A 23,507-nucleotide genomic window follows, 5' to 3' on the forward strand; every position below is an offset into this window, starting at 1 on the left:
TAAGTTGTCTCTACGTCCTCGCCCTCCTTTCACCGCAACAGACTGTCGGTTAGGTAACCGAACCACTGCTTAGAGGTTAGATGCGGTGCCTCCGTACATCTCTACCGCATTGGATATCAAGATCTGTCCAAGCCTCAAGCGGGAGCTTGCTCTGACACTCACCCCAGCACTGTTCCACCGTGACCGGCTGTCAATTTGCCGGACTGGGTCGCAAGTGGGGCCTCGCCTAGAAGCCGGAGGATACCAGGGTACCGCCAACGCCATGTTACAATGTTATTAATATTCCGCGAGATCCTCTACTGAGAAGCCATCTACCACGCGTTTCATACTCGCAATATCGCGAGCCACGTTCCCAGCCTCAAAGGCTATCCTAGAGCCAAGGCTGAACGCTATAGGGAGTATCTATTCTATACCAGGGTCCGTCTCACCGACTCGCCGTCGCCAGATTACAGCTCTCTTCCCCTACCCTGTAAGTCTAGCATACACAATCCATATGTTTACAAGGCACCCTTTGTCTTCGCTCGTTATTGACACTCTCGTTCACAGCTTGCTCCATGGAGTCAGAGCAGCGGGCATCTGCCCTGCCTGAAGAAAAAGCGCCACTTTCCTCCACTTCAAACACACCCAGCTCCCGCCTATCGACGTCAAATACTCACGATGATCACCCTTCGGAGAACAAGGACGCCGAAGTTGGCATCAAACCCACCTTGACCGAAGCCGACAAAGAAGCCGCCGCTCAGCCGGACCCCGACCCAAACGTTGTCACTTGGGATGGTCTAGATGATCCCAACCGCCCACAGAACTGGACTGCCCGGAAGAAATGGTTCAACATGTCCATCGTTAGCGCCATATGCTTCCTCACCCCACTCGCTTCTTCCATGGTCGCTCCTGGCATTCCCCTCATCATGCGTGACTTCAATCTCAGCAACGAAACAATTGGTTCATTTATCGTCTCTATATACGTCCTCGGCTACGCTGTGGGCCCGTTGTTCATCGCGCCACTGAGTGAGGTCTACGGCCGTCTTCCCGTGTACCATACCTGCAACTTTTTCTTCTTCATCTGGACGCTCGCCTGCGCCTTGGCGCCCAATGTTGGCGGCCTTCTTGCCTTCCGTCTGCTCGCCGGGCTTGCAGGCTCCTGTCCCATCACCATCGGCGGTGGATCCATCGCAGATCTTTTCTCGCAATCAGAGCGTGGCGCCGCCATGGCATTGTTTGCGCTTGGTCCGTTGTTTGGTCCGGTCATTGGCCCAGTGGCTGGCGGTTACCTGTCCCAGGCCGCCGGGTGGCGCTGGGTGTTCTGGGTTCTCACGATCGCTGGTGGTGTTGCCACGGTGTCGGCACTACTGTTAATGAGGGAAACCTTTGAGCCCGTCTTACTTGAGCGCCGGACTCGAAAACTCCGCAAAGAAACAGGTAATCCAGACTTGAGATCCAAACTCGACTCAGGAATCACCAAGAAGGAATTCTTTATCCGCGCCATCGTACGACCCACAAAGATGCTTATCTTTAGTCCCACCATTCTCATCTTCAGTATCTATATGGCTATCGTCTACGGTTATCTCTACCTGCTGTTTACAACCCTCACTCTTGTGTTCGAGAGCCAATACCACTTCGATCAAGGCTCCATAGGCCTGACCTTCCTCGGCATCGGTGTCGGCTCTCTGTTGGGACTCGGCATCTTTGGCAGCTTGAGCGACAAGTTGATGAAGCGCTTGACCGCCAAGCACGGCGGAGAGATGAAGCCGGAGTACCGCCTGCCACCCCTCATCCCAGCTTCTTGTTTCATTCCCATCGGGCTTTTCTGGTATGGGTGGTCGGCCGAGAAAAAGGTCCATTGGATTATGCCCATCATTGGAACAGGCTGGGTCGGTCTGGGCCTCATTGCAATGTTCATGTCCATACAAACGTACTTCGTCGACTGCTTCACAGTATACGCCGCCAGTGCCATCGCGGCAAATACGGTGCTGAGAAGTTTGATGGGCGCCTTCCTGCCGCTGGCGGGTCCGAAGATGTATCGGACTCTTGGGCTGGGCTGGGGCAATAGCTTGCTGGGATTTGTGGCCCTGTCGATGGTGCCTGTCACCTTCATCTTCTATTGGAAGGGAGAGTACATCAGAAAGCATCCCAGGTTCCAAGTCAAATTATAGAACGTCGGAAGAGGACTCCGCAAATGGGAGCATGGAGTTTGAGCTGGACTTGAAAGGATATTTGCATTTTGGAGGTTGGCGTTGGCATAACCGAAGCGTCATGTGTGCCGGGAAATCAGTGAGCATCAGCCTCACCAGGCCAAATAATGAAACAAGGCAAATTGTGCCAGATACCCAGCATTTAGCGTTGGATAGACAAGCAGCTTTCACACATGAAGGCTTATTGGGGTCATCTCCCGCACAGTGCGACTCGGTGCGAATCGTCGGTGTATTTGGCCGCAGGCTTGCTCGAACACACAAACGGACTTCACGGGAGGTACATCTACTCTGACATAGTCTTCCAATTTGCCAGTTCCAAGATTTGTTCAATCACTTGCAAGCCAGATGCGAAAGGGACTGCAATGGAACATGTATATGACATACTTCCGTTGGTGCCAAGAATCCACTGCCTCTTGGCAACCCTTCACCTTCACCACCTTGATGCTCTTTTGTCTTTCTTCGAGCTCGCTAATAGATGTGCATTACGCGTCTGTCGACACCTTGACACGCCCATTTACAACTGACATATCTATCTTCACGCTCCTTGCACACTCTTCCGCTCCTCCTCCAACCTCCGCATCCCTCTAAGCACCCTTAATCTCGCACTCGCAATTCTGCTCTTCGCGTCAGCGCCATTCCTCCTCGAGCTCGCAATACTGTTACCCTCCAGCACACTACTTCTGGTTCGCGAACTCGCGCCATCCACCTCTGAACTCCCAGCCTCACTCCCACTACTCCCGTCCCTCGAAATACACCTCCGCGTCCATAACACCTCCCCCTCCTCTCCCTTCTCCTCCGCCGTCACAAAGTCCGGACCCGCCACCAGACATTCTGCGTGAACCCTCCCCTCAGCTCCCTCTCGTTGCACCTGCACCTGAACCTGCGCCCTACAAGCCTGCACGAACCTACACGTCGCTCGGCCCTGCGGCTCCACATTCGCGGCATGCGCGAGGTTTTCAATCTCACTGCATGGCGCGGAGGGGAAAGGCACGATGGCGATGGAGTCTGGAGCGCTGGGGCAGGGGTGTAAGGTGCGGATGTGGCGGGTGCGGGGGGTCGTGGGCGTTAGGGGTGGGAGGGAGTTGGAGGCGAGGAGGGGCTGTGATGGCGCAGGTGCTTCCTGCTGCAGGGGAGGGGGTGGCGGTGAAATGGGGAGAGGTATGAGACGCGGCGAGAGCGCGAGGGTCGCGGCGACGGTCCTGTCGACGGCGGCGGGGCAGGAGATGATGGTGCGGAGGTAGGTGTGGCCGCAGAGGTGGTAGAAGGCGTGCGTGTTGCACATTTTCTTGCTATGCTTAACGGAATATAATCGTGAGGAGGAATCGCTGGCAATGCCGTCGTGGCGATGTTGATGGTTTCGTCATGTTAGCTGTGCTATGGGGGGACATGATATATCACGACAAAGGGATCTCAACAATAGCTCAGTGGGACAAAGAGTCGTTGTTCGTGCTGGGCAGCGAGTGGGCACCATCCGTGAGGTGTGTCGCGAAGAGACGAACAAAGAGCGTGGCCGCAGCAGCTTTGTGGTTGAGATTGGATGTCCGATGTTCGACGTCTCACGGGTCCCGATACGTAAAGCAGCGAGAAGGCTCAAGAAACAGCCTGGTGTGGTGTCTGAGAATTCTATTGCACGTAGACTTTCGACAGGTTCCAAAAGGCCTACGACGACGGAAGGATCACGATCCTGACTCTGCGCTTTCCCTTCTCTCTTGCCCCACCCTTCTCCTCGGAGCTGACGCGGACTCTGACCTGCTGGAATAGCTCAACCTTCAGACCTTTGGATTGCTTTCCCTTCTCAAAGACCTCGAGACTGTAATTCTCAGCATCGAAGACGCTCCCTCGGACTCCGCCTTCATCGCCTTTGAGCTGAACGTCTTCGAGCTTGACCAAGCCCTCGATACCAAACTGTGGCACGAAGACTACCACGCCATTCTCGAAGACTCGCATCACGTATCCGTCAACATCGATTCTGCTATCCGGGGCTTTCTCGCCCCGGGCTTTCAATGCCTGGCCCACGTAGTACTCGATGCTCGCTCGACCTGCCATCTGCGCGTTGCGGTGCCTGAAGTTCAGGTTTGAACACACCTTCTCGAGCTTCGACTTGTTGTGTAGCCCCTCATCGACCCTCTCACTGCCCATACCATCGTAGCCGATGGCGTATGCCAGTTGGCGATGTACAAGTAGATCTGCATATCGCCGAATGGGAGATGTGAAATGTGTGTAGATCTCGCTAGCCAATCCATAATGCCTGAACTCGGGCTCGGCATGCTCGCCGCTACAGAAATACTCAGCGGAGGTCATGCAACGAGTCGCGATGATTCGAACGAGCGTGTTGAAATACGGGTGTTGCGGGTCAACGCATTTGTCCAGCGAATCAGCTAGAGACTTAGAGCTAGATACATCCAGTTCAAAGCCGCGCATGCGCTTCAGTTGTTCGGAGAGGTCGGCAAAGTTGCTCGCCGGTGGCGTTGCGTGACGTCGTAGTAGGGCGGTCTGTGGGAAAACGGATTGGATTTTGCGAGCCACCGTGATGTTTGCGAGCAGCATGAACTCTTCAACTAGCGAGTTCGTCGCAAGTGATGCTTTGGTTTTGACGTCCGCGACGGGGTCGGAGCTTTCGTCGCCATCGGCCTCGATACGGACTTCTGGGGATGAAAGATTGAGCGCACCAGCCGCCATGCGTTGCGCCCGAAGTTTCTGAGAGAGCATCAATAGTGTTCGCATGCTCTTGGTTAACTCATCGTTTGCTGCTGAATCGTCGATCCGGTGTTGTGCTTGTTCGTAGGAGAAAGCCTCGCGAGATCGAATGACCGATTTGGTGAAGTTCGCCGAAACGACTTCGGCATCTGGCGTGATCTCCCAGATCGTTGAAAAAGCAAACCGCTCAACGTACGGCTTCAAAGAGCACAGATCCGTTCCAAGTAGCATAGGCAGCATGTCGATCCGCTTATCTACAAGGTATACAGTGGTTCCTCGTGCGGTAGCCTCAGCATCCATAGCATTACTTGGCCGCACGAAGTGTGAGACGTCTGCAATGTGCACACCCACTTCGAAGTTGCCGTTCGGGAGTGGCCGAGCGTGAAGTGCATCGTCAATGTCTTGACACTTTGGAGGGTCGATTGAGCAGACCAGGAGCTCGCGGAGGTCGCGCCGGCCCTTCCACCCAGGATCCTCTATGGAGGAAGGCACGCGCCATTCATGTCCTTCTGCTGGCAGGCAGTCAAGGACCGCTTTCGGGAAGGGACGATAGGCTACATCGTATTCCAGGAGAAGTGCTTCCGTTTCAGCTTCTTTCGTTTCGAGTTCACCCAGCGATCGGATGTAATGTCCCACCGGGTATCGACTGTCTCGGTCCCAAGTATCGATGGTTGCTAGGAGTCGTTTCCCAATCAATTCATTTGCCTGGCGAGTCCTTATCCTGACTTTCGGTATCCGCTTGTCCATGGGCATCAGGAAAACAGTCGTCATGCGTCCACTGGATGTAGCAGCCTTGGAGTCAATGGTACCCACAAACTGCCGCCAGTTGCGCTTCGAAATGCCAACCACACGAGCTGTAGGTTGAGCCCGGTTTTCGCTACTAGCAGAATGTGCCTGCTTGACCTCTTCTTGCAGCGCTCTCCTCTCAGCCTCTGTTTCTACCAGGTCACCAGTTTCTTCATTCTCTGCATTCTCATTCGGATTCGCCTCTTCCTCATCCATGACCCTCGTTGAAGCTGATCGCCACTGATCCTTGGGCAGGATCTCAACAACGACATTATCGCCGGACACGGCTCTGTTGCTGTCCTCCCGTCCCAGGATGAGCAGAGGCTTGTCAAAGGACGGCACTTTGACTGTCCCTTCGAGGTAGTTGTAAGTGGATACATGGAATATTCCTTGGTGGAGAGTGCCGTTCTTGACGCCGGTGGTCATCTTGGACGTAGAGAAATACTCTGGATAGAAGAGCTCGCCGGTCAGCTGACGATTCTCTTGTCCTTCTGCTACCATGTCCAGTAGCCGGTCTGCATCGTCTAGCCCCGAGACATATTCCCGTAGTGACAAAGCGACAAGCTTCTCAGCCTTCGCCTTCTTCCGATTCTCTTGATCATTGGTGAGTATGACGATGGCTGGCATCTTTTTCGTCGTGGTTGCAGCCAGGTGAGATGTGTACCATTCAGCAGCCTTGCGCACGGCTCGATCATTGCGATCGTTTATGCTCTCCCCCTCTTTACGCTGTACACTGGTCTCGGAACGAAATTCGTTGAAAAAGAGGTAGAATCGCTTCTCGTCACTTTTGATCAGGGCCATGAGCCGATTGAAAAGCGGGAGGGATCGATTCCGCAGCTCTTCCAGGACCGTCTGGAGGACGATGACATCGTGGAAATGGCTGGCCTCTTCAAAGAGGTCCATGCTAGCGAGAAGGACATTGGTATCGGGAATGAGGTAGTGGCCATCAGGAAATTGTGTGGTGACAGTAGGGCGCTTTGAGAGTACGAAAGGTGCAACCGAACCCGTCGAGTCCGTCGCCGCGATAGTCGTGCATTTGGTACATAATTGTGACGAACAGGGTATGTCTTTTCTCAGGTATTGTTCACGGACGACCTTTTGAACCTTGCCGCTTTTCGTGGATCGAAGGAAGACCTTGCTGGAGATGTGTGCAGCATTTGGGTCGGACGCGAGCCCACGCTTGAGACTCTTCATTTCTTATCGTGCGGCAAAGGAATCGCACACTGCACGAAAGGACGCTGCTGAGCACCTGCCCCTCCGCAGTCGATAAAGTCGTCGTTAAAATGATGCACGGCCCGAGGTTTTTCCGACGCGTACATGCCAAGACTTTGTGCTCGCGACAACGGACTTCAGTGCCTCCCGTCAACATGAAGTACCCAGGCAATTGGTACGAACTTGCGACGCAGGCCGAGGTCGCGATGTGACGGGCTCTGTGTACGACTGAGTACGGAGGATCTTTGTTTTGGTGTACTAAGCCAACAATGGCCATCACTGAGTGGAACGGCCTCTGCCGACAATCACTCATTCTGCGGACTACCCCAAATGACTTCGTCAAAATAGTCCAGGGCAAACAGCCGCTCGACGGCAAGACAGTGCTCAAGTCCCTTCTCGAGTGCAGACAGTCACTCTATCCGCCCTCCGATCCTCTGCCTCCGCGCTATCTCGAAGCCATCGTAACCTCCCACATCGCCTCTTTGTCCGACCTGCTGGTAGTACTCATCAGTCGATGGAATACACTCTGCCGTACAGACCCCCCGCATGCACCCAGCTATGCAGACACTGCGACATTGCAAGAGCTCGCAGTTTTGATCATCTCATCTAGGCTTGTTCTTGACCATACCCAAATTCAGAAGTGTTTACTACTTGCAGCAAGATGGCTTTCAGCCCTAGTCAAAGCGGTAGGCCAGGACAATAATTCGCCAGCAAGTAACTTTGTGGAGCCACTTGGATCCTTTTTGGCAACCCTCTGTGCCACCAACAGTGGGATCGAGATATTGTCGGAGAAAGAGGACGACAAAATAAGTCGGGTCGCAGATGCTGTCCGACAAGGCGTTGAAGCGACGTTGGGTTTATTCCCGTCAGTATCTGGCCAGCTTATGGAACGACTGGGGGAGGTCCAGAAGCATATTGCAATGTTCGGAGACGGGGCGTCTTCCGACATGCAAGCGCTGCAGTTCCAAGCAGGCGTTTCAGAACTTCAAATGGCGGCATCGAGAGCTGGTACTGTAGCCCTACTTCAGAGTTTGCTATACACAGCTCGCACGGTCGACGACACTGTTGTCTTCAATTTTCTCGCTGGTCGACATGATAATGATTTCGCATCAATGTTCCTCGATCTGGTCTTTGCCTCCTTTCTGGTCCTGAAGCAAAGTAAGAACCACGGTCTCCAGCAGTCTGATCATTATATCCGAAACAAATTACCTGCCATTCTATCCCAGATTTCCACGTCATCCTTCGAAAGCTTTTCTGCTGAGCAAGCATTGATAGATGCTTGGCCTCAGCTTGAGCTGGGCACCGATCTCCTCGCATGTGGGCAGAAGTTCGTGCATGTCTGCTCGCTTCATCATCTCTTGACGGACGAAGCTTCCTCAAATCTAATAAACGACGAGGACTTGGTCGGATCGCTCACCAAGTCTCTCCTTCTGAAAGATGAGCTCGTCTCCCAGCTGACAGGTAGCCCTTCACGGGCGGGGAAGCTCGTTGACGAGATGATGAATGCCGATGGCAATGGCCCCAGCATCAGTCAGGCGCTGGTCGAGGTGATGGTGGCCTATGCACATAGCAAGGAGACCCACCATCTAAAGGACCTGGCCAATATTCTTCTGCGAAAGCCAGACGCTATCAACACGATGGCACTTTACTTGCGACCCTCTTACTGGATAGCGCCGCTGTGCACGTTACTAGATGAATGGCGGTGGGACGAAATCCACGGTGAATCTCAACCTCTTTACGACGAGTTCGGGAGCATTCTGCTGCTCATTCTGACTACAAAGCGTCGTCTGGACCTCACAAGTTCCGAGCTCGGTGTTAAGGGCTTCGTCGCTCGCTATCTTGACCAGGAGGGCGTGGAGAAAACAGTCGCGGAGCTGTCAGAACCTTCACAGAGACACCTGGGTGACTGGATCAATGCGTTGTACATTGCTGAAGGTCTGAGCGACGACTTAACTACAGATTGCAGTCCCCATGACTTTTACACTCTTGTGCCCACATTAATCAGGCAGAGCGTCTTGGCTCAGCAGACCGGCAAGCTAAGCTCAGAGGCGCTCAAAGGTGGACTAGAGTATCTGCTTGAGCCATTCCTATTGCCATCATTGGTATCTGCTATGACATGGGCGCAAGAGCATGTCTCAATTGGCAAAGCACTTATGCCCATCTTCACGAAACAAACAGGCAATGAGATCCATCAGACCATCCTAGCCATGCTCCAGTCGCCCAGCAATTTCACCTTCGAGAAGCTTGAAAAGACAGACCTGCAAGCTCTCCAGCAGAAAATCTCCGCAGCTGTCACCAATCCAGCAACGACCGTCTCGCTTCGCTACGCTCTGCAAGTGTTCGGTGCTGAGGCTGTTCTGAAGTGCATTCTGGACGTCCTGCTTCAGTATTCTGGCACCGAAGATTTTCATTTTGCTCTAGACCTGGCTGCGACCTTGGTTTGTGTGGCGGACCTCCGTGATGCCGTACGGCTAAAGCATGCTGAGCTTGGCCAACTTCTGAAGAAGCGTGACACGCTCACCGCTGAGGCTACTGTTCACTTATATCGCCGAGTTGAAGCATATTCAAGCGTATTTGTGGTGCAAGAAACGAATATGGACATCATCTCACTGCCACATATCGATCCATCGGATGCCAATCAGGAAGGGAATCAAAATCAGGAACAGCAGATGGACGACATTGATCAAGTACTCAACGAGTCAGCAGCAATGAACGCCATGGATAGCGGTCTTGAGGGTGCCATGGATGATGGAATGGGTCAAGGCGATAACATGGATTCCTTCTATCTACAAGACGATAATATGGGCCTTGGAAACTTGGACGACCTTGACTTGGACATGTTTTGAGCGCAGAAGGACATTCTGACACTCCGATGGGGTGAATGGTCTCAGCAAGCTCCTCTGCTTCTGATGTGTCGGCACATTGTCGGCGAGCAATCGGCATGCCAAGCGACAAGCGTTTCAGCCACTTAACAGCTCAGCGGTACTCCGGACATGCACCAGTCCATGCGTGCATCTATACTCGAAGCGATAGCCGAGGCGCACCTTTGATGTAAGTCAGAACGAGGGTTTGCGTATCGCTGCAAGGTGCGAACTCTGTACCTCGTGATATACCCCGCGCTTTATTCACGGAGCAGTGTCCTGATCAGGTATACATCCAACATCCCTGCTCTGGATCTACCTATATGATCCTTGTACATGTGCATGAATGCTGTGGTGGAGACCATCCATTCTTCGGTGCAGCAGCTGACACGTACCTAACCTAGAGCACTTGGGGTCTTATGAACCTTGGTCCGATGCACTCCTGCGCGAGACTGGTGAGAAGCAAGCTCGGACGATACACCGAGCTTGGCAGAACACTCGTCGACACAATGGCGTTGTTTGTTCGATTGACTGAGCGAATCAATTCTCAATGCGACCACCAGAAACCGAGGCTCCTATTGCAAGAGCCGCCATCTTGACCGATCGACAGGCAACCAGGCGGCCATGACAGGAATAGCTCAACCAAGAGATTCGCGAGGAGGCTTGGCTGAATCTTGGCTATACCCTTACCCCTCCGGTGTCGACGCGAGACAAGAGTCGACTCAGCGAATGGCCTCAGCCCAGGCTACTATCTGGCTGCTCGGGTGTTTGCTCCAGGGTCCTCAGCCCTTGATTCTTTCCTGCATACTGAGTCCTGCGTCAGTCAGCGCTCTTAGGTGCCAATGAACTTGATACCCCTCCCCGATGTACCGAGGTGGTGTCGCGACCGCGCGCACTATACTGGCCCAAGCCTGCACTTGTCAGTCAGCAAGATACACTATCTTCAATAGATCGGCACTGTTTGGGCAACACCGCTTTCCGTCGGCTATGTATAAAGTCGCCTCGATGTCCGAATGTCTGAAAGTCGTCCTGCAGTGCTGTACTTTAGGACTTGCGTTTCCAACTTGCTTACCATACGACAACAGTCTCTTCTCTTCGCAGTCTGACCATCCAGTTTCACCATTATCAATATGAAGTCTGTCTTTGTCATTACAGCTCTTGCCTGGATCGTGGCCGCTACGCCAATCCCCAATCCTGGCCTTGCCATTGACCTCGAAGAAGTTGCCTCCGTTGAGGCTCGTCGAGTGGTAGGCATAACTGCTGATGAGTTCAAGCAAGGTGGTTGTCGCGACGTCATCTGGTTCTTTGCTAGAGGTTCGACCGAAGCCGGAAACATGGTAAGCTTACTGTTGATCCCCATTGGCGCTCGGGAATGGTGGATACATTTCGGACTCTGTTAATGTCACAAGTCACTGAACACATCTTGCAGGGCACTATAGTTGGTCCACCAACAGCAAGCGCGTTGAAGCGCGTGCTTGGCTCCGATAACGTTGCGATTCAGGGCATTGGTGAGTCCCCAGTCTTTGCTCGCCCGGGCCCTGCAATTGTTTGTGTCGATGAAGCTGCTCTTGGGGTTACTTGAAACCTAGCCGACGAAGGTGTTTCCTGAGCAGCAAAGACCTCGTTTCTCCAAACCCTTACGCTATAACACCCCAATAGATCATTCAATCCAGAAACGCTAACACTCGCAGACTATCCTGCCCTCGTGTCCACCAACCTGCTCCCCGGCGGCGCCGACCTTGGGGGTATCCGTGAGATGGCAAGCCTCCTGACGCAAGCCGCAAACGACTGCCCTAATTCCAGCATCCTGGCCGGCGGCTACAGCCAGGGCGCAGCTCTCACACACCGCGCGATCGAGAACCTGCCGGACAACGTCAAAAACGCCATCGATGGTGTTGTCACCTTTGGCGATACCAAGAATCTGCAGGATCGGGGCCAGATTGTGAGTTCCCGCTCATCCCGGCTCCTTGTTTCCCACCGAAGGACAGGACATACTGACCATGCTGCAGCCCAATTTCCCGCGCGAGAAGGTCCGGATCTTCTGCAATCGGGGCGACCTCGTCTGCTCCGGCACGTTGACGATCACGGCAGCGCATCTGACGTATGGGAACGATGCGGAGGAGGCAGCTGCGTTCTTGGCTGGTCGTGTCAATGCTGCAGCTTGAATGGTAGGTAGCAGTATGGCGAGACGCCGTTATGGACTGGAGCGTATTGACCCTCGGGTTGTGTCTGGATGACTGTTCCTCGGACTTTGATGATACGGATGTGATTGATGATGATTCAGTTTTGGGGATCTTTCGATGTGGTCAACCCAGTATCAGTCAGAGGACGTTAGGGGCGCTTGTCTTGGCAATGTAGGATAACAAGCAACACTCTTCACATGATGGTCAGCCAAAACCCGATGTTCTGTTCCATTTCATCTTTATCATGAACAAATTCTTTTACTTTGGATACTGACTTCTGAGACGCAGCGGATCCTAGCAAGTGATCCTTGCTCATCATGATACACTGTCAAGCCTTACGTGCAACATCCTCCACGAGATAATCGCCTCTGCCTTCTTTCCCAGGTTCTGTAGTGCCCAGGCTCGACCGCCTCTTCTCATCCATCTCCAACTCTGCCTCAGCGTACATCGCCTGCTCCGCGTCAGTCCTCTGGTAGTAATGGACTGCCACTTTGTCACCAAAGATCTCTGCAATATCCTCCAGGCTGCGCTGCTTGGTCTCCGGAAAGAAGAAGTAGACGCACAGAAATTCGACGGCGGGCGGAATGATGATGACGAAGTAGAAGCGCCAGGAAATGGCATTCAGGCCGATGGGGCCGGCCACAAGCATTACGAGTGTGCCACAGGAGAGACCTGCCATGGCGATGGCGGTGCCTTGAGAGCGGATATGTGTTGGGAACTGTAAGTTGAAGTGTCAGCAGAAGCTCAACGGAGAGCTGACAGCAAGAGAGCTTACAATCTCGGCGGCGTAGAGGAATTGTGTCGCATCAAGGCAGGAAGCCCAGAAGAAGATGAAAAGGAATATGCTACATTAACGTCAGTGACGAAGTGCTGAGCTGGGAGGGATATCGTACAAGAATATGGCGGCGTTCTGCCCTTTCTGGTTATCTGTTCCAAGATACGTGGCTTGCAGGGCGATCTCGAATGTGTTGCTGAGGGTGCATCCAGCAAGGCCTACCAGTAGCAAGATTCGTCGGCCAATCTTGTCCACGTACAGCGCCGTGAAGATGTTGAGTGGCAAGGTGATCGAAACCCAGATGGCGTTGAGCAACAGGGGCATCGATCCAGTCATTCCCACGGACTCATAAAGCAAGACTCCGAGATTTGCGACGATCAAGACACCCGTGAATTGATTGCCAAACATAAGGCCGAAGGCAAAAAGCGCGCGTTTCCGGTTCGCCGGGGTCTTGAAGACCTCAAATTCTCCAGTTCGCTCTTTGATGGATCGATCCAGCGCCAGTTGCTTGCGCATCTGGTAGAATTCACGCTTGGCCTCGTGTCCCTCAGGGTCTTCTTTGCTGGTGTGCAGCCGCAGGAGTACCTGCAGTGCCTCATCCTGCCGGTCTTGTTGCAAGAGCCAGCGAGGACTAAATGGTACGCGAGATGAGCCAAGCAACAACAGGAGCGCTGGCACCGCTTGAAATGCCAGTGGGAAGCGAAAGCCGAAGGAGGAGCTGGGATCAGAGAAGTAGCAGCCATAACCAATCCAACCAGACAGCGAATATCCTACTGCAAACATGACACCGTGCATACAGCACATGAAGCCCCGGGATTCGGGCGTCGAGACCTCACTTTGATACATCGGTATGCTTGTCACCAACAGCCCGGTCGCCAGTCCGGAGATCAAGCGTCCAACAATGAACATGGCCGGCTTTACCGAGCCAGCAGTGATAGCGGCGCCAATCGTAGCAATGATGCAACCCAGTTGAATAGTACGCTTGCGTCCGGCATAGTTGGCAAACCAGGACGTGAAAAGACAACCGAAGAAGAGACCTGCGGCGTTGACCCCATTGAAGGCAGAGATGAGGTTAGCAGTCCTGGTGTAGCCGGGCTCTCCAGGGGGTGCCATATCAAGGGAGGTGTAGAAAGTCGGCTGGCCGATCGTACTGCCAGTCACGGCAAGCGAGTAACTGCATGCTGTACTTCCCAGTGCCACATAAATGACAACAAGCAAGTTGAACTTGTTAGGTATCAATTTTGCCATATTGAAGGACTTCTGTTCCCGCCGATATATGAGACCAAGCCTCTTTCAAATGCTTCTATCAAGCCACAAAAATGGACTTTTGTACTGCATGCAGTGTCTCCCCAAGAACTTAGCAGTATATCAAGCAACGCCCCCATGCAGGTCAGCGAGGGGCTTCTCCGAGGTTAACACAGTTAAGAACCGAGATCCGCAACCAAAAGCCGAGCTATAGCGACGCGGGAATCTCCAAGTGCATGGGTTGCAACGGGAGAGAAATCCTTATTCGCCCGGAGCCGTAGATCAGTTGGAGACCCCGTGGGCAGATCGAACATGATGCGGGCACTTTGGGAAGAAGGCTGTGGGGAAGTCGCCCGAGTCACAAACTTGGGAGCATCGTATTGTCTTATTTCATCATCCCAGGTCTGGGGCCTCACTCCGAGCTTGAAGTTTCCTTTGATGATGTCCTTTGGCGCAACGAGTCCGACCTGGCTCTCTCGGCCCAGTTGTGGTGGATCAAGGCGAATAGATAACTAACAGAAAGAGCTGATGAGCGAGAGGGATTTGTATACCTTGAGTCGCACAAGAGAATTATTATGCCTTTGGCTCGGAAGAAGACAAGAGTGTTTGCTGTGAGCTACCAGCGCCACGAATGCCGCCGCGGTGAGTATGCTTGGTGAATATCTTGACCCAAGACAGGAAACCGCGCGGTTTTGCCTGATGGACACACTGGGAAACAACCCGCCTTGCTTGACGAAAGCTGTGAGCTAAGCCGTGCAGGAGCCCTGAGGTCAAGACGCGTGACAGGCCGGATGCGCAGCGTGATGACCAGAGCCGTCAAACGCCTTCCAATGAATTGTCCAGGAACAAATCTCGATATGGCCATAAACGAACGCGTCGCCTGAGCCGCGAACGCAAACGCAAACGCCTCGATGTGCACGTATCATATATGGAAAGCCTTACACATCGCATGCAGCGGAGCCATGGTGGAAATGTTTTGGCGGTTGGCGGCGACGATCTCGACCATCCTCCTGATCGGTCGAACAGTGCAGGGCAGGGAGACCTTGAGACGCTCTGTCCGGGGCTGTGCTAGACGGTGGTAACACCAAACAGAAGCCCCTCGTTATAAATATCACTGCGGGATTGCACTTCCTTACCTGCATGTCTGATCCCCAACACTCACCTCTTACTATCGCGAAGCACACTTGGAGACTTAATTCGCCTTACCGATAGCAACGGCTAATGCCAACACCATTCTCCAAAGCTTCTCATGACCAGTGCAACCGCCTCTTTCGGAAGGACCTCCTCGGCAGACCATTTGTCAACAGATCACGGTTATCTCGACACTAACTCGCAACATGCCGACCATCCGCTCGCACCGGCGCCGGCGCCGTTGTGGCTGTCGAGGCTACTGCGATCGTTATTGCTCCTGCAGAAGGGCGGGGCAGGCTTGCAGGCCGGCCATGGTCTTTGGCCCGCGGGGCTGCCTCTGCCACAGGAACCTATGTATCAATTGGGGATGATTGCGGTACCTCTTGTCATGAGAGACGCCCATGCTGAGGAGATTTGACAGTATGGATTGACGTGAGAGCCACTAAGCACCATTGCGTTCGGGTCACAGTGGTAGAACAGACAGGATACTCTAGCTGGAGGTTACGTACGGGCACAATGATTTCCAAGGATTCATCAAGCCAACCATCACCAAATCACTATTCGGTTCCTCGACATCGTAGCGTGAGCGGATGTCCCAAGGAAGCAATCACAGAAGAATCATTTCCCGCAACCATGTTGAACTGCCGTGGGCCAGATCCGAGATTACCATCACCCAAGCTTCCAGCCTCGACTGTCGATCTTTGTGAAATCAAGCTTCGTGCGCCGGGATAGGACAGAGTTTATCAAGAGCAACGGCGGGCCTTTGGGCTATCGGCCGAACGCAGGGCAATCTCGATAGCTCCCTTCGTTGGCGCCCATCCAATTACGGGGTGATAGAAGGAAACTCTCCCGTAGCAGAGCGCAAAGGCCCAAGGTGTTGCTCAGATCGGCGCTGCACTCCCGACTACTTTCTAGCTATGCAGGGAAAGCCAGTATCACCGGCGAATACGCAGTTGATGTGTGGGAGTGATTCAACACCAGAGATCCTACACTCGAAGGCCGACTGAAGGATGTCACCATCAGATACCACTCAGGAGAACGTACAACAAGGCTCTAGAGAAATCATAGAATCATCTCAATATGTACAAAACACTTGGCTCTGCCTTGTCTGGCTTCTCTTCCTCGTTTAGCCCTGTAGTTTCCTAATCGTGACGGCAATCCAAATTTCAACGACAGACAACAGCAGATGAGACCATCTGAAAACCTGAGAACGTGATGACAAGCCGGCGGATAAAACAAACGGGGTACCTTCTCAAAATCTTGATATCCAGAAGAACAGAACAGATGCGATTGGCGACCCCAAACCGACCGGCGACCAGACTATGATGCGTCATGAGCGTGAGCGTGTGCGCGTGTATGTGTGCTGGAAGGCGGAGGTAGAAGCAGCTAGATGTTCGGTGACCTCGTTTGTGTGGGTGTATAGTGTAGGTGTGATGTAAATGGGTATATGAGGAAACACTGGTCATGAAAACACTCTTGTACGCTATCCACATTCAAGTAAGGAACATCCAAACAAAGTAACCTCGTTCTCTCCTTCTCCCATCCCTCTCTTTCAGGCTCTCTTCTCATCTTCTAGCAACACAGACACATACACGAAAAGTCCAATAAAATTTACGTCGACGCAATGACATTTATAAAAGACACGACAAGCTCATTCGTTTCGTTTTTGGGGATCTTAGAACGACCGCCGCGCGTGGCCGCGGTGCTTGTGGATGTGCTCCTCGGCGTCCCGCTTGGCGGCGTCGTTCCAGCCGCCGGTCGACGCGGGCGCTGCGCCAGTGACAGTGACGGTCTCGGTGACGTAGACCCAGTCGGTAACGACGTTGCCGTTTGCGTCAGCGTGAACAGAGGGGACAGCCTTGGCCGCTTCGGGTGCGGGCGCAGCGTCACCGGCGGGCTTCTCGTAGAACTGGGCGGGGGCACCGGTGGGGGCGGCGCCGGAGCCGGGGAAGATGCCGGCGACGGCGGAGGAGATGTGGTTGCCGATCGAGTTGACGGCGCCAGCAATGCCGCCCGTGTAGTCGGACCAGTCACCCTTGAGGGAGGCGCCGTCAGCGCAGTTTTGCTTGCTCGCACGGCCGGGGCCGAACTCGATCGTGTTGCAGCCGGGAAGCTTGGAGAGTTTGCCTGAGTAGTCTTCGTTGACGTACGAGTCGATCTCGCAGGTCTTAGGGTCGAGGTAGACTTGACTCTCGGGGATCAGGCCAGCGAAAGGCGCGCAGTCCTGGATCCTGCCGGACGGGTTGTCACACTGCTCGACGGCCCGGGACAGGAGATCGTAGTCCCAGCCCATCAGGAGATCGGCGTGCAGACCGAAACCAGTGGGATCACCAGTGGACCAGACGAAGGGATTCTTGCCGCTGAAGGGGAAGTCGAAAGTCTTGAAGATGACCTCCATCTTGACGGTAACCAAGTGGTGGGGATGGGTAGACGGGCAAGCACCAGCCTCAAAGGTGACGGTAGGATAGGCCATGTGGGACTGGTGGTCATCGGAGTCGAGGTTCACGCCGTCCCAGCACGAGGGGAAGGTGACTTCGGCACGGAGACCATCAGGGCAGTTCTGGTCAGGGAAGCCCTTCGAGTCGGTTGGGGTGCCCTTGTAGTTCAAGCACTTGTAGTTGATGGCCTGATCCTCGAATGCCTGGCTGCCGGAGCGTTTCTCGGGGTCGCCAGCGAGCATGCGCAGACCCACGGGAAGGGGCTCCATCTTCTCACCAGAGCCAAGACGCGTCTTCTCGTTGAGGTAGTACAGGGAGGCAGAGCCATGCTGGGGCACCAGCTCGAAAGAGTCTCCGTTCTGGTGGAAGAGAGATGCGACCCAGTAGTTGGACTTGTCCTTGCTGACCATACAGGTGGTGCACTCGGAGGTTTGGGTGGTGTTGTAGTCCATGACAGGCGCAAACGCCTTACCGCCCACGATGGAGTGCAAATGCGAGGCAGGTTCTCCTGGGTAGACGATGGGGTCGAGGCGCTGAGTCGACAGCGGCCAGCAAGGAATGAGGAAAAAGGCCTGGGTGGCAGGCAGAGCTGCGAGGCTCAGGAGAGCCGCTTTGGAGAGAACCATTGTTGCGGTTGTTATTTGTTGTTGTCTTGTAGGATGCGATAATGATGGTGAGTGTAGCTGAAGGAGTGGACAGCACGGACTTCGTGCAAAAATGAATGACTGCGCTCACAGAACGATGGGGGAAAAGACAACAAGAAAGATCGGGAGTAAAGGGAGCTCTATCTGCTGTCTCAGCAGCGAAGAATATCCATGTCTGGGTGCCAAATTGCAGGTGGGTGCCGCCAGGAGGGCAGCAGCCACTGACGGGCCAGGACGATGAGGATCCCTGGAGGGCGGATCTCGCATGCAAGGCTAAACGGGGGCATGCTGCGAGGCTGCCAGCAAAAACATTGTTGTGGACAAGGGGCGGCCAAGGGGCTGTTGGCCTTGAGTAATCTCGCTCAAGACCGCAGCGGGCCTCTGATTGGCGCTAGCGCGTTGGTAGCGGTTGCTGGGTTGGAAGCAACAGCGGCAGCGATTGGGCAAGCGGATGCGGTGCATCAACGGTGCTTGGTCGATCAATGGAAACATTTCAGGGGACGGGGCTTCTCTCTGGATTGGTATTGTAGACGGTCGGATCGGCCAGTCCATTGATGCTTGATGAAATACGGCACCTGGGGTAGACCATTGAGCAGAGGCCATGTCTGGCAGTGACGTCCGTCACTTTTGAGGATGCTGAACATGCAGCCAGCCAGGACATCTCGACGAACTGCCGTGATGCAAATACCTGGTAGTTCATTGTCCTGTCGCGTGAGTTGGGCTGCCGCCACCACGGTCGAGTTTAGAAAAGGAGAGCGGTAGTGGCGTGTTTGGCTAGTGCGTTTCACGCGAGATTCGCGTTGACATCATTCCTAGCTTAAACTGTCTTTACTGCATTCTCACTGGCGGAGCCGGCCCCTGTCTTCCGCTCCATCTCCACTTCCTTCTTCCGCCCTCTTCGAAGCTTCCGACCGACTCCCACGACTCCCACGGATCCCGCGGGCTGGACGGCGTCTACTGCCGGAGCTTCTTCTGCTTACAGATGCATATCTAATACAAATGGTAGGCGAAAATAGTCGCTTGACGCGTCTGCTTTCCTTAAGATCACCTCCGCCCCGCCCCATCTCCGCGAGGCCACCTCTGCGTTGCAGTTCGACGACGGCGTTGCAACGACCAATCTCTCAGGTCCATAAAGACAGATGAAAGGAGTCCTGGCACTTTTCCTAATCATACCACTGAACATGTCCCCAGCTCCTGGGAGTTCAGAAAACCTGTTGGTCGGAACAATGAGCATCGGGCGATCCGCTTCATTCCACGGTGGATGGGCCAAATGTCGCGCGGCCAGTAACATCGCCGAGCGGCAACGAATTCGATGCGCCGTGCGATGATGCAGGAGAAGGCTAGGGTATGGTCTGCCAGACAACGAGTCCGTGTACTCCATGCTGTCAAGCTACTATCAACTGCTGTTGAACCTTGCGCCGGAAAAGGACGGTCGTGAAACAGGGCACATGAGCGTAGCACGGAACTAGACAGTGGATGAACCCAATGTAGACGGACTTGCCGTTTTCAGCCCGCATCTACTAGCGTGCAACATGGCACAACATATCGAACCCTCCATTGAGTGAACGTGATCGGTGGCCGACGATGCAGATTGTTTCTACTATAGGCCCAATATATGCGTACCGTGTGACGCGAGGTTTGGAACACTGTAGTCTCGCAAGCCACAGGGTCATGAGAGGCTCAGACGCTATCGGGATACTGGTGCAGATGAAGCAGCACTGCCCAATGCGGTATAGCTTATTTGCTGGTGCCAGCACGAGCTGGGGATGTCACAGATGCTAGTACTGTGCCATTGTGAATACTTGACTGGTTGTCTATTGACGTCGTCGGACTTTGTGATCAAAGGCGTCTGTATCTGGTTTTAGCAGGTGTCGGCGCTTGAGTTGGGTGCAGGCCCAAGCGGTAGCAGCATTTCGTGCAAATATATTTGCAGCTGTACTGACAATCAGATGCGGGTGTTTACCATAGCAGAACTGGACCACATCACTTGCGCTCTCGATCACCTCCATCATACGAAGATACTGAGGTCTACCTGGAACACAGGAATAGACTGACGGGAACCGACCTGAGGCGCTGGTGTGTTAAGAGATAAGAGAGACAACGAAGTGCCAAGACTTCACTGCCTGGGAGGGCACTTGGCATAGACATGGCAGGGAATCTATTCATATTGCTTTCTATGATGATTATCTTGGCTTGAGCTTGGCGGACCCTCAAAGCCTTACTCTCGTAAGAGTTATAGAATGGTACACAGCAGCTCGATCAAACGACGGGGCTGTTTGACTGCACTTCCGTAATCGCTGTAATATTCTCAACCTCCGGATAAATGTAATTGCCATCGGTCATGGCCAGCTCTGGAACATACCACCTCACTGTCCCAATGTTAGTCTGTTTTGACCACTTGGAAGAACGAGACTTACAAAGCCAAGAGAACTTCGAGGACGCCGGCAGCCAATTGTTGGTCCAGTTGCCCGGAGGTGTCACGTTTGCCGGCTGTACCAAGATCTGGAATGGGTCATCTCTCTCGTCATCCGCATCCGGGCCATAGATGGGTTGGCCGTCTTCATATGTAAGGTTGTAGGTGCGATCACCCACCTCGAATCGATTCAGCTCGTTCGGGATGAGATACTCGTCTTCACCGTAGACTGACAGGCTCCAGAATCCATACTTGGCCTCGTTAAGCTTTGGCTTGCCACTGAACGAGAGCAGGAGAGCACCACCTTCCTCCAACGTGAACTTGCTAGTGAATCCTAGACTGCGGAAGCCAGGATACAGTGTCTGGTTTACACTTTGTTGTTGGTACCCGGCGAGAGCTACATATGCAGCCGAGGCGTAGTTGGTGCCGAAGTCGCCCTGGTACGTAGGAGTCGACAACTGCCAATCGTTACTCTGTGGTCTGATATGCTCTGGATCCTGCACGTCGGCCGTGATCGACGCATTGGCAATGACTGCAGCCTCAGTCAGATTGACGCCTTCGACCCGAGTGAAGTTGCCTTGGCTCAGACCCGCGATATCCAGGATCTGGAAGACGCGGCGCTGATCAGTGCGCACTAAAGGAGGGTTGTACTGCACTAGTTGTGCCGCGAATTCAAGTTGCTTCTGAGGCGTATTGATACCGAGCAAGGAATCGTTGACGGCGAGAGCCGGCAACGGAGGGGTTGGTCCCCAGATTTCAGCGTCAGTATCATCTTTGGCAATCGCTGTGAGGCTGGATTCGTTCTGATAGCCATGAACAGTCTCGAGGTTGTCGGTAGTATTTTGAACAAGCAAAAGTCTGATGAGCATCGTGGCGTGAGTACCCGGCAGAGTGACGACGCCTTGGTAAGCCGAAGAGTCGAAGGTCGAGGTATCGTTGCTGTAGCCGATTGTTTCATTGCCTAGCAGAGCACGCCTGATGAGGTAGTCGCCGGGCTTATTATCGTTGACGATGCCGATTTCGGCCAGGTTGTTGCCAAACCTGTCTTGTTAGTCTAGAACAAATCATGGAATCCTACGCTCACGGGTCATAGATGGGGTACACCCAATATCGGTCGGTGATTTCCGGGACCGTTAGCACGAGATCTGTCTCCGATAAGTCGAGGACGACTCGAGAGTAGAGGGTGTCGACATTAGGCTTGATGACGCCTGGATCATTGGGCGTAGCGAGGTTTCGTTGATGGAAGAACTCGTTGACGGAGTGGTTGCGTAGAACACCGCCTGCCCAGCTTGAGAAGATGGCAAGAGGGTAGGTATACTACAACGAGTCAGCATAGTTCATGGATTGGAGGTGGACGTACAATAAGTGCCCAAGCAGTTGCGTTGAGTGGCGAGTTTGGGAAGACATCCGTGTTGATGATTGAGGCCGGGGTAGAGGTGGATGTGCTAGCCTGTCGCTTAGCTGGCGCAGAAGCGACTTGGTCTTGGTTTCTGGGGATAGACAAGGATCTTGCGCCATCGCCGAGGCCAGCGACGAGGCATACGAGGATCGTTAGTAGCCTCATGATTGTTTCTGGATAAGATTATTGCTGAGGGCTTTTTGACAAGGTACCATGCCACAGGCTTCATGCAGAGGATGGGGCTGTTCGTTGACACTGGCGGACGGTTCGGGACATAAATCCTGCGTCCAGGTTGCGTCATTGCAAAAAATGGTGATATTGTTGAGTAGGATGATGTACCTTCCCCAAAGTCTGTGAGGGATAAGCATTGAGGCAGCCGATATTCTGGAACTAGCAGCCGTTTGTCCCGGGTTCCTGCGTTTGCTGGGGTGGGTTCATTACGCGCGGGGTCGGCTGCCCCTCCGCAACTCGGCGGTACTTTTTGTCGAGCGGGTCTCACATCTGACAAAGCTCGACCGAAATCATTGCGCTGCATTCAGCACCGAGCATCGACAGAGCTAGACTCGAGCCGGCGACGACCATGGTCAGTATGTACGGCGAGTTCAGCCCATCTACTCCTCACGCCTTTCGTGTCTCGCGCCCTTGCGGTCATTGCCTGATTTGAGATGAAGCGCCGAGAAATGGCTTGTGTCTGCAGTGGGACAGACTTGAAAAAGTGTTAAAAATGCCTGACTGAGTCCGTCACTTGTCCAACAGGCGGGAAGACAACCGTGGACCAGAGATCATGAGTTCAGAAGACTCCCCCTTTACCATCCGCACTCACCGGCCCGGCGACCTTGGCTACATTGTATCCCGCCATGCAGCAATCTACAGCCAAGAGTACGGCTACAGCCCTCACTTCGAAGCCTTGGTTGCCAGAATTGCGGCCGACTTCATTGATTCCTTCGATGCCGATCGGGAACGGTGCTGGATCGCGGAAAAGGATAATGTGTTTCTGGGGTCCATCATGCTTGCGAAAGATAGCGAGAGGCTGGACGCGGCAAAACTAAGACTTCTACTCGTCGAGCCGGCAGCAAGAGGATTGGGGCTGGGGAAGACTTTGACCCAGGCGTGCATCGCCTTTGCCAGAGCGGCGGGCTATCGTCGCATTGTCCTGTGGACACAAAGCCACCTTCTCGCGGCACGGAAACTATATCACGCTGAAGGATTCCATCAGGTAGAGAAGCAAGATATAGTCCACGACCAGTTCAAGCCTGGCCTAAGAAGCGAGAGCTGGGAGCTGGATCTCGCTGATGTTTGATGGGAGCCGGCGGCCAGCGGTGAATATGCAGGGGAACTTTCTTGGCGCGTTGGATGCAGATCTGGGCATGTTTGCCGCTTACCGCGCCTGCGCATCGACGTAACCGAAGGGACGATTCTGTACCACGCCAGCCACGTCGAGCCACGCGCGCTTGGTTCGCAAACGCAGGCCGCATCATCTGCTTCTATCGCCATCGGTTAGCCCGGAGAGGTCATAGAACACGATGCATCTTGA

At 53.8% G+C, this 23,507-nt stretch overlaps 8 protein-coding genes across 8 annotated transcripts; 4 read left to right on the forward strand and 4 right to left on the reverse strand.

The window, feature by feature from the left end:
* Positions 1–554: 554 nt before the first annotated feature.
* Positions 555–2,150, forward strand: HMPREF1541_07062 (uncharacterized protein; the record flags this gene model as incomplete). The annotated part of the gene is made up of 1 exon (XM_008721387.1): positions 555–2,150. The coding sequence occupies one exon, from the start codon at positions 555–557 to the stop codon at positions 2,148–2,150; it is 1,596 nt and encodes a 531-aa protein (XP_008719609.1).
* A 1,698-nt stretch (positions 2,151–3,848) lies between these two features.
* Positions 3,849–6,866, reverse strand: HMPREF1541_07063 (uncharacterized protein; the record flags this gene model as incomplete). Its single annotated transcript, XM_008721388.1, has 1 exon — positions 3,849–6,866. One exon carries the CDS (start codon positions 6,864–6,866, stop codon positions 3,849–3,851), a length of 3,018 nt encoding a protein of 1,005 aa, XP_008719610.1.
* A 287-nt stretch (positions 6,867–7,153) lies between these two features.
* HMPREF1541_07064 (uncharacterized protein) lies at positions 7,154–9,730 on the forward strand (the record flags this gene model as incomplete). The annotated part of the gene is made up of 1 exon (XM_008721389.1): positions 7,154–9,730. The coding sequence occupies one exon, from the start codon at positions 7,154–7,156 to the stop codon at positions 9,728–9,730; it is 2,577 nt and encodes an 858-aa protein (XP_008719611.1).
* A 1,145-nt stretch (positions 9,731–10,875) lies between these two features.
* Positions 10,876–11,910, forward strand: HMPREF1541_07065 (uncharacterized protein; the record flags this gene model as incomplete). Its single annotated transcript, XM_008721390.1, has 4 exons — positions 10,876–11,082; positions 11,175–11,253; positions 11,437–11,687; positions 11,755–11,910. The coding sequence occupies 4 exons, from the start codon at positions 10,876–10,878 to the stop codon at positions 11,908–11,910; spliced, it is 693 nt and encodes a 230-aa protein (XP_008719612.1).
* Positions 11,911–12,256: 346 nt separating this feature from the next.
* HMPREF1541_07066 (uncharacterized protein) lies at positions 12,257–13,951 on the reverse strand (the record flags this gene model as incomplete). Its single annotated transcript, XM_008721391.1, has 3 exons — positions 12,257–12,646; positions 12,704–12,773; positions 12,822–13,951. 3 exons carry the CDS (start codon positions 13,949–13,951, stop codon positions 12,257–12,259), a joined length of 1,590 nt encoding a protein of 529 aa, XP_008719613.1.
* Positions 13,952–16,754: 2,803 nt separating this feature from the next.
* Positions 16,755–18,143, reverse strand: HMPREF1541_07067 (uncharacterized protein; the record flags this gene model as incomplete). Its single annotated transcript, XM_008721392.1, has 1 exon — positions 16,755–18,143. The coding sequence occupies one exon, from the start codon at positions 18,141–18,143 to the stop codon at positions 16,755–16,757; it is 1,389 nt and encodes a 462-aa protein (XP_008719614.1).
* Positions 18,144–20,420: 2,277 nt separating this feature from the next.
* Positions 20,421–22,138, reverse strand: HMPREF1541_07068 (uncharacterized protein; the record flags this gene model as incomplete). Its single annotated transcript, XM_008721393.1, has 4 exons — positions 20,421–20,530; positions 20,570–21,615; positions 21,659–21,891; positions 21,935–22,138. The coding sequence occupies 4 exons, from the start codon at positions 22,136–22,138 to the stop codon at positions 20,421–20,423; spliced, it is 1,593 nt and encodes a 530-aa protein (XP_008719615.1).
* Positions 22,139–22,757: 619 nt separating this feature from the next.
* Positions 22,758–23,273, forward strand: HMPREF1541_07069 (uncharacterized protein; the record flags this gene model as incomplete). Its single annotated transcript, XM_008721394.1, has 1 exon — positions 22,758–23,273. The coding sequence occupies one exon, from the start codon at positions 22,758–22,760 to the stop codon at positions 23,271–23,273; it is 516 nt and encodes a 171-aa protein (XP_008719616.1).
* Between the last annotated feature and the right edge of the window lie 234 nt (positions 23,274–23,507).

Source organism: Cyphellophora europaea, assembly GCF_000365145.1.
Source record: "Cyphellophora europaea CBS 101466 unplaced genomic scaffold supercont1.6, whole genome shotgun sequence".
Lineage (NCBI taxonomy): Eukaryota > Fungi > Ascomycota > Eurotiomycetes > Chaetothyriales > Cyphellophoraceae > Cyphellophora > Cyphellophora europaea.